General features: G+C 33.6%; 2 protein-coding genes across 2 annotated transcripts; both read left to right on the top strand.

Annotated features, from left to right (window-relative positions):
- On the top strand, positions 7,061-7,833 carry LOC108663645 (leucine-rich repeat receptor-like serine/threonine-protein kinase BAM2). The gene is made up of 3 exons (XM_018128879.1): positions 7,061-7,364; positions 7,512-7,707; positions 7,821-7,833. The coding sequence occupies exons 1-3, from the start codon at positions 7,094-7,096 to the stop codon at positions 7,831-7,833; spliced, it is 480 nt and encodes a 159-aa protein (XP_017984368.1). The 5' UTR covers positions 7,061-7,093.
- On the top strand, positions 7,826-8,677 carry LOC108663801 (probable leucine-rich repeat receptor-like protein kinase At1g35710). Its single transcript, XM_018129305.1, has one exon. The coding sequence runs from the start codon at positions 7,838-7,840 to the stop codon at positions 8,456-8,458; it is 621 nt and encodes a 206-aa protein (XP_017984794.1). The 5' UTR covers positions 7,826-7,837; the 3' UTR covers positions 8,459-8,677.

Below are 10,365 nucleotides of genomic sequence, written 5' to 3'. Positions count from 1 at the left end.
AAAATTCCCATTGTGTCCTTGGGTCGCAAATGACCATTTTACCCCTAGATAGTAAAAATTCCGGTTTGACTCCAAATTCGATTCTCGAACTCCCAATCACCATATTAAACCATTCTGGGACTTTAATATTCCTAATTTCATTTTAAATTCTCTATTTGATCTAGTTCGAGGCTTAAATTAACTTAATTGTACCATTTGGTACATTGTCGTCTTTTAACGAATTTTCTTTCGGGGCTTTCCAAGTGTGCAAGCATATTGTCAATCATATGAATGACATGGAAAGTATTTTATAAGGTCGGGCTTGACATAAGCTCTTTATCTCGATAGAATTTACAAAATGAAGATAAAACTAAGGAATTAGATGGATTAAATCCTAATATTCATCCAATCTAATTTACATCCAAATCTAGATATACATGGTGTAAATGGATATTCACAAAATATTCAAAACTCTCCCCCTTGAATATCTATCGTATTAAGAATATGCCTCGTTAAAACCTTACTAGGAAAAAACCTCATGAGAAAAAAATCCAAGTGAAGGAAAAAAAGTACATAATCTTTTCAAGAATACGCTTTTAAAATATTGCCTCATTAAAAATCTTATCAAGAAAAACCCAATAAGAAAAACCTTGATGAAGGAAAAGAGAACAATACATATTTTACTCCCTCTGATAACTGCATTATAGAGATTTTTAAAATGATGCATTCCAATATTTTATACCAACTTTTTAAATGTTGTAGTAAGAAGGGTTTTGGCAAACAAATTTGCTAGATTGTCACTTGACTGAATTTGTTGAATACTAATTTCACCCTTTTCTTGGAGATCATGAGTGAAGAAGAATTTTGACGAAATATGTGTTGTCCTATCGCCTTTAATGTATCCTTCCTTCAACTATGTTATGCAACCGGTATTATCCTCATATAATGTTGCTGGAATGTCCTTCTTGGTTGACAAGTCACACATTTCTCGAATATATGGAGTTACAGATCTTAACTAGACATGTTCACTACTTTCTCATGAGTTGTTAAAACTTCTGCATGGTTAGAAGAAGTAGAAACTATAGTTTGTTTTACAAAATATTATGAAATAGTCATACCTCCACTTATGGACAAGAAACTTGTCTGGGATTGAGCTTTGTGTGGATCAAATAAATATCCTACATCTGCATAATTAATTAAAATTTATTTTGATGTATTTGAATAATATAAGCCCATATCCATTTTTCGTCGGAGATATCAAAGTACATGTTTAATTTCATTCCAATGTCTTCGAGTTGGGGAAAAATTATATCTTGCTAATAAATTCACAATATATCAAGTCATTTATTGCTAACAAGATATATTAGTACTTTAATTATGATAAAATATGGTACTTCAAGATCAAGACTACAATGGTCTTTCTATTCTTCACCGTATGCTCCAAGTTATCCTAGTATTAATTTATTAGTCCCGTAAACACGTCAGAAATGGGTGGATGAGAAATCAGAATTAATCGTCATGGAAAGGGACCCTAAGACTACAGTGGTCTTTTCCTTTCTTCTCTGTATGCTCCAAGCTATCCAAGTATTAATTTATTAGCCCCGTAAACACATTAGAAATGGGTGGATGAGAAATCAGAGTCAGTCGTCATGGAAAGGGACCCTAAGACTACATTGGTCTTTTCCTTTCTTTACTGTATGCTCCAAGCTATCCAGGTATTAATTTATTAGCCCTGTAAACACGTTAGAAATGAGTGGCTGAGAAATCAGAGCCAGCCATCATGGAAAGGGACCCCAAGATATACCACAAGAGTAAAATTGGAAAAATGGCCAAGTTAATTTCAACAAAATTAAATGCAAATATATACATACATACATACATACATATATATATATATATGTGTGTGTGTGTGTGTGTGTGTGTGTGTGTGTGTGTATATGTATGCACATACCATAGGCTAGGTTTATTGGTCTATATGAAAGTATTTTTAAAGAGTGTTTTGTATGAAGGTTTTAAAAGTTCATAAGCTAGTTTATAGAGTTTGCATATGTTTATGTAGTAATTATGTTAGTTTATTAATTTTCTTAACTATAACACAACAAGCGTATTATTATAAATCTATAAATTTTTGTTGAATTTAAAAATTCTATTATTAATGTATAAAAAATTTTCATTTAAATAGTTACTAGGTGTAGACACTATAATTTTGCTTAGACAAACAAAAAAAATAATAATTGAAAATTAATTAATTAAATAATTAGAAATGAAATAAAAGAAAAAAGGAAAAGAAAAAAAAGAGAGCACTGGCAAGGCGCGGACGCACCCTGCCAGTACTAGCCAGGCACCACTACAGTGCCAGATGTGAAAAACTCATGTCTGGCAAAGTAGTGGGAGGAAGGCATCCAGCTGGAATGGTACTCGGTTGCAAAATCGAGTATAAAAGAGACACTGGGGGCAAAAAACGTAAGGACCAAAAACCCTAAGAAATCCTTAGCAACCTGCAAATAAAATCCCTGGTCTAAGTAGCCAACAACCACAAATCCACAACCAAAAAAATAGAAAAAAAATAAAAAAATACAATGAAAAAGGAGAGGAGCAAAATAGTTTGGCTTTAGGATATTTAGCTTGTTTTTTAGGGATAGATTTTGAGGGGGTTTTGGTAATTGGTTGGGGAGGAAAATCTTTGGGGTAGTGCCACCGGTAAAGAGGGAAACCCGATTTGGGTAGCCAACGAAAAGGGAGAAGAGGAGATCTTGGGCAAAGAGAGGGCCCGATCTCTTTGATCAGAGCAGTGGTAGGATAGAGAGAGAGAAGCTCGATTTGGGCGGTGAAGGGGTAGCTGGGTTTTAGGAAGCCGACGGCGGGGAGAAGACCGATCAGCGCCAAAGGGACAGTGGAAGGGTTGATCGGCTGCAAAGAAGGAAAACCCGTTGGGTAGCTTGCAACGTGGCAGATGAAAGAAAAGGAAAGATTTGGAGATTTAGCCACCGGTGGGGTGAGAGATAGTAGGAAATAAAAGGGGAAGAGAGAAGAGACAAAGATGATGAAAGAGTAAAAATGGAAGGTTCTAGAGAGAAGAAAAAAGGGTGAGCAGCAAAGGGAAAAGAAAAAAGGAGCTTTTTTCCTTAGCGCCGAACGACGTCGTTTGGTGTCCCAGAGAAGGCTGTGCAAAGCTAAACGGTGTGTCTAGCAACAGCCGTGGTTAGCCTAGTTGTGTTGGGGCTTATTCAGCTTAATCAGGTAAGGAAAATTTAATTTCTTTGCATAATGGATTTGCGAAAATTTAATTGTTTGGGTATTATGGTTTGATTCGTTTGAGTTCAACTCACAGTATTTAATCTAAGCTTCATAACTTGATGCTAAAAGGTTGATTCGGAAATATTTTTTTTTACAAAGTCCTAAAAAGAAAATTTTCTAGAGAATGTCTTTAAGATTAGGATTGGATTACTTTATCATAATGTTCTAAAATTTTTAGATATAATTTGCAGGTTTAAGGAGATAATATAATTAGAGGATTATAAATATGTATAAATAAGAATATAAATAGGAGCATGAGAAATATTCATGTACATTAAAATATATATATATATATATATATATATGTAGTGAATAAAAAGAATATTGTATCAAGCATAAAAATAATTATAATAAGATAGGTAAGAGAATCAACCTTAGAGAATTAACTCCTAAAAAATATCATGACATTAAGGACAAGTAAACAACACCGATGATGGGATGATCGTTCGGGACATAAGAAGTCGCAATCCTGGGCTAATTTTCCTAGGTTCAGAATCCGAATTAAGGCTCCATCAGTACGATGAGAGGGCCTCAGTTTCGAGATCCCGAAATTTTTTATAAAAAAAAAAATTAACAACACAAAATCATCAAAAAAAATAAATAAACAAATAATAGATAAAAAGGGTTTAGGGAAAATGAAAAAATAAATAAAATAAAACAATAATGATAATGATTCAGATATGTATATCATAAATTTGTGAAAAGGTAATATCCATGACATTAAATAAATAGACAAATAATAAAAACTATTAATGAGGATAACCCAAAACACTAAATGATTTAAAATCAAGTATTAAATATCTAATGGTATAAGATATAGATTAATAAATATTATGTAAAAATAATAAGATAAGAAATATCAAGGAATATATAGGAGAAACTTAGAGTATAAAAAAATAAAATATAAGAAGAATAAAAAAATAGAAAATATGATAATAAAAAATAAAATAAAATAATAATTAAATAATAATAATGATAAAAATAGTTAATTGCATTAGCATAGCATATATATTACATAATGCATATCATTGCATATAGATATTTTTGTTTGCGAGCATAAGCCCCGATGATGGGATTTTTCGAAGATCTTGCGAAGGCGAGTTTCTCTCGAAAAGTTCCCTAGTTGAAAGGGTGCTCCCGAGTCCCACCGGTATGATGGGAGGGCTCGGGAAACATCTTTAATAAAAGGCTTTAGCTCGTATTAGGTTCATTATTCACGAAAACATTATTTTTTTAAAAAGAAAAACGTACAATAACTCCGATGATGGGATTTATTCGTCGAATTTGCGAAGGCGAATTTCTCGGATAATTCCTTAGGTGAGAGAACACCCCGGATCCCACTAGTATGATAGGCAGATTCAAGAGAACGTCCTCGATAAAAGGTTATTTGGCCGACATTTTTTATCTCATACCATGCATTTCATCTTGCCTCATATTTGCATTCTGTTTTAGGTTGAATAGGAGATAAAATAAGTGAATAATAGCTAAGGAAATAAAATGAACTTAAAAAAATAAAGCCTAATAGGATAATCTAAAAATGGTACCGTTCATGGAACGGGTGTTCCGGGGGTGCTAATCCTTCCCCGGGCGTAACCGTACTCCCGAACCTAGATCTAAAAAAAAACGTAGACCAGTTTAAGATTCTTTCGACAGGCTTAAATCTAATTAGGATTCTGTCGATTAGAATCGAGTCAATAGGTGGCCAATCACACCTAGTAAAAAAGATTGGTGGCGACTCCTAGTTTTAGAATTTTCACTCATATCTAGCGGTCGGGTTCTCGGACTCGCATGTTACAACACTAGGAAAGTCTGTTTTTACAGAAAATAGCTTAATAGCTCCAACAAAAGCTTGAGTCATTATCCACATGTTTAATTTCTTTTTCATGATACTCTCCTTGAAAGGAATAGGGAGAAGTAAAGCAATACCATTTCCCGATTAATTTTACCTGTTTTAGTCTTAATGGTTGAAGGATTAATTGACTAGCAAATAGCAATGGATGGTATGTGTGGCCAACATCATTTAAGATATTATTCTGACATTGCAACTTCTTTTAAAGGATCAATTTTCTTTTAAGATATTACATTAAAATGGCTTGTTATGAAGATTTCCAAAAGGGATTGAATTGGAATATTTTGAAAATTCTTTCTAAATTTAAAAGAAATAAAAATTTTCTTAAACCAAATCCCTTTTTAAAACTTGAGCAAAACAATAAATTTTTGTGCAGTGAAGCAAGTTAAAAACATAAACAAATTTGAGAAGAATAAGAAGGAAAACTACACAAGAATTTTTATAGAGGTTCGATCTCATTGCCTACGTCTTCTCTCTTAGACTTACTAAAAAATTTAAAATCCACTATTGAAATGAAATTCAATACAATGCATTTTATGGATCAAGCATAACCTTACAATACAATGCATATTATGGATCAAGTATAACCACTCTACCTTTTAATTTGATTAAGGTATAACCACTAAAATTGCCTTTTAACTTGATTAAGGTATAACCACTCAAGATATTACAATAAATGAAGAGAGAAAAGCTGAAGTGTCTCTTAAAGGTTGAATAGCTAGATGGGTACAATGTTTGCTGAGAAGGAAGATAGAAAATTAAAGTACAATAAATGTTACAATTGAAGACTTGTACAAATGTGAGAAGTAAATGGGGCTAATGAATGTCGAGAGTAGTAATCTTCTCTATATTAATTGAGTTAACATTGGTTTTTTTTTTTCATCCTTTGAAAATTAAAAAATTTGTTATTAATGGCTTTAATTGTAATTGTCTTTATTGGGTAAAAAAAAAAGGTAAAAAGCCAAATCAGCTGTCAAACAAGAATTGTGAAAGCCACATGGCAGATAACGTGGCATTAAACTGATATTTATAATTTTGATTAATGACAATTAGTCCACAATTAATAATAAGAGTTTATTTAACCAAAATAAAAATATAAGGATTAATTGAATGTAATAGAAGTGTAAAAGAATAATTGACTTTTTTTATATATTTCAGAGACTTGTTAGAGTATCAAAGATTAATTGAATGTAACCAATTTTGTTTTGTAAAACTTCCTCTTTATTTGATTTGTTCGAACTCTGAAAACTTCAATTTTAATATCTTTTTCTTTCCTGATTGTGTTTGACAAATAGCTTGGATGAGTATTGTACTTATAATGTTAAGTGAGAGAATTCTTTAAAAACTTAAACTCGTTAATATTATAACTAAGATATTATACTTTAATTAGAAATAAATATGATAACTCATAGACAAAATTTAATTAGATGGTCCATGATGCCTTGAAATTGTATTGGCCTAATCATGTGTCATTAGATACTTATCACCAAATGGCATAAAAATATTCAATTAATTAATTTAAAAACAGTAAAGAATTTAAATTGGTCTCTATATAAAATTGAAAGAAAATTTTGAAGGACATGCGGCAATTTTTAATTGGCTGAAATTGTTTTCATTCTACAATTGCCCCCAAGACTTTTGAGTCTTGAAACCTAATTTTCTTTTGGCGTCGAAATTTCTTTAGACCAATCAAAGAATTGAACCAAAATTTATCTCAAAGGAGTCGAGTCAACGGAGGGGCCCTTTCTACTTTTTACAGTGGGCCTTAAAATACGGTGGTCTTTTCCTTAATTGGCACAATTCAATTTTTTCTCAATTCCCGTCTTCAACTGCCATTATTCTACTTTATGTTTGGATGTTGACTAGCGACTTACTGAAATGCTCTATATTTTGCATTAATACCTCGCCATTCTTTCTAGCCAAACTAATTTACAACAATTTATCAAAATCCTTTCAACTGCTCAAATCATGGCTTCTTTCTTAATACCATTCCAGGTCCTCTTCTTTCTCATGCTTGTGCCGCTTCAGTCCTCCATCGTTTTTGCTTCTTTAGCAGCTGCTGCACCAGCTAAAGAAGCAGAAACTCTTCTAAAATGGAAAGCTAGCCTTGACAACAAAAGCCAAACTTTGCTCTCTTCGTGGCTTGGAGACAGCCATTGCAACTGGGTCGGAATCACTTGCGACGAGGCTGGAAGCATGACCAATCTAAGCCTTCCAAATTATGTAGAAGGCCTCAGAGGTACACTTCATAGTCTCAATTTCTTTTCCTTCCCTAAACTGATGAACCTTGAGCTTCGTAATAACTCACTGTATGGGCCCATTCCCTCACACATTGGAAACCTTTCCAAGCTCATCTTCCTTGACTTGTCATATAATAATTTTTCAGGGAATATTCCATCTGAAATTTGTTTACTGAAGAGTCTTGAACTCATTTCCCTATCAAATAATAGGATCACTGGTTCTATTCCACAAGAAATAGGAAGGCTGAGTTCAGTTTCTAACATCTTTTTCTATGATAACAATCTAAGTGGTCCAATCCCTACCTCTATTGGAAGCTTGCATAATTTAACCGCCCTTGACTTGTCAAGAAATAAGCTCAGTGGTTCCATTCCACAAGAAATAGGTAGCCTGAGTTCAACTACTGAGATCATATTTCGTGAAAACAATCTAAGTGGTTCACTCCCTGCCTCTGTAGGAAGCTTGCATAATTTAATGAGGCTTGACCTTGGGAACAACAGACTTACTGGCCATATACCTGGAGAAGTAGGAATGTTGAGGTCTCTCAATTATATTGATATTGCAGGAAACTACCTAACCGGTAATATTCCCGAATCCATAGGAAATTTAAGCAAGCTGGAGCTCTTTTATCTATATGACAATAAGCTCTCTGGTTCTATCCCGAGTGAAATAGGACAACTTGGATCTCTGATCGTATTGCAGTTGTTAGGTAATTATCTTACTGGCGTCATCCCTCCTTCCATAGGAAACTTGACCAAATTATCCAATCTTCTTCTTAGTCAAAATATGTTGTCTGGTTCGATACCTCGAGAAGTTGCAATGCTTAAATCTCTTTCTGTACTTGCACTCGCTGAGAATAATTTCTCTGGTTCTATCCCGAGTGAAATAGGACAACTTGAATCTCTGTCCATATTGCAGTGGTCAGATAATTATCTTACCGGTGTCATCCCTGCTTCCATAGGAAACTTGACCAAGTTATCCAAGCTTGTTCTTAGTCAAAATAAGTTATCTGGGTCGATTCCTCAAGAAGTTGGAATGCTTAAATCTCTCTCTGTACTCGTACTCGCTGGGAATAATTTCTCTGGTTCAATTTAAAATTAGACATTATCCCAGTGATGGTGATTTAAACAAGTGTATGAAGAATGAAGAAACAGAGACAAAATGAAGAAGATGAATATCTCGACTAAAACTCACCAATTAAATAAAGGCTGAAGCTCAATACGCAGCATTTTGTTATGTTTTTAAAATTCAGTTTTAGTTAGTTGATGTTGAACATTACTTTTCCTTTGTTAATTGTATACCTGTACATCTAAATACCACCATGTAATACCTTGATTTTACAATGAGAATATCCCTAATGAAATAGGACAGTTTGGATCTCCGTTCGTATTGCAATCGTTAATTAATAATCTCATCGGTGTCATCCCTCCTTTTGGACCCCGAAAGCAAATTACATTTCAAGTTTTCTGAATTATGTGGGGCCGTGGCTTTAAAAGAGTTTTTTAACCATCCCTTTGGGATTCTCTTATAGTATTTAAAATCTTTTAATTAAAAAGGGGTTCTTAATCATAAAACCAAATTTAAAATCTTTTAAGAAATTGAAAATAAATATTTTTTTTTGAAAAGTGATAATTTTATTTAACACAAGGCCTCAATACCATTCAAAGTCTCTAATCTTGTGATGGAGACTTCACATGGCATAAGCAGCAGGCCTGTGCAAAGGAGGAAATGTACAATTACAAAATGAAACCAGTTCCAACAAATTCTTCTCTAAGTTCCGCAAAACAAAGGGTAACAAAAAGGACTCCCTACCCAAGCCACCTCCTAAGGGAACCAAACAAACGTCACAAGAAAAAAAGGAAAAATCACAGCAACCCGCTAACCCACCACCCCAACCAAAAAACCAAATACAAAGGCCAGACGGTAAGCAGGAACAATTCATTTCCAGCCCTTAAAGAAGCAGTAGAAAGAAGGAGACACGAACCAAAACTTTCAGCTCCGATCAACAGCTCTAACACAAATATGGTGAAATAACCCAAAGTCCAACGAAAACACGCACAGCGTAGACCTATTGCCATCGAAAATCCTCCTTAAAAGGTTTGGCAGACTCCCTAGGAATCACCAAGCCACTTCGATCACGAGAAGAATAATGTCACACATCACAGCAAAGCCTTCACCTCCTCTGACTTCGACCATCCTCCCCTCTCCAATCAGAAATGCACTTCACATGGCGCCCAACATCAAGGGCATCACAGCACTCAGACACACCACCTTCCTCGTCAAAGATTATCACGTCCACACATTGCATCATCACCTCCGCAACATACCACAGCTCGACAATCACGGACCAAATCCAACGCACCACAAAGGAAGCTCACCAGCCCCAAATCCTACTCAGTTTTTAGGACTAAAATAGCAAGGCTTACGGTACTTGTTTTAGGACTAAATTATTAATTTTATATTAATAATTTTTTATTTGCTTTCATTCTAGTCAAAGCAGTCCAAAATTTGCCGCTCTTTTGTTTTTTCTCCAGGGATTGTTTTGTTTCCTGTTGAATTTCAAAGGCCATAATTTTCCAAAAAAAAAAAGGGGGAATAAAGCATAGTTTATTCAAAGCGTTTATTTTTTTTAATAGCAAGCCATTCATTCTTTACAAAATCATGGTAGATTTCAAATGGATGATTTTCCTTTAAGAAATAAATAGTCTAAATAAAACAAAACCCAAATACTATGAAATTACGTAATTTTTAAATGGAGTGAAAATTCTTTTGTTCAATGAAATTATTGACACTTGTTTTCCACAATTAATTAATTAGTAGGTTAGCTTACTTGTTTGTACCAGGAAAAAACTATACTAGAACTTAGAGATAACCTTTTTTTTAACTTTCTAGGTTAATAGATATAAACAATTTGAATATAATATTTGATCATCAATCACAAATATAACTGTACTTACAACGAGTATAAGTGATGATAACAATGCAAATAGTTTGTTTAAATT

The sequence above is a fragment of the Theobroma cacao genome, chromosome 10 (genome assembly GCF_000208745.1).
Source record: "Theobroma cacao cultivar B97-61/B2 chromosome 10, Criollo_cocoa_genome_V2, whole genome shotgun sequence".
NCBI lineage: Eukaryota > Viridiplantae > Streptophyta > Magnoliopsida > Malvales > Malvaceae > Theobroma > Theobroma cacao.
Note: the sequence above shows the minus strand (reverse complement) of the source record. Positions and strands in the feature narration are given on the sequence as shown.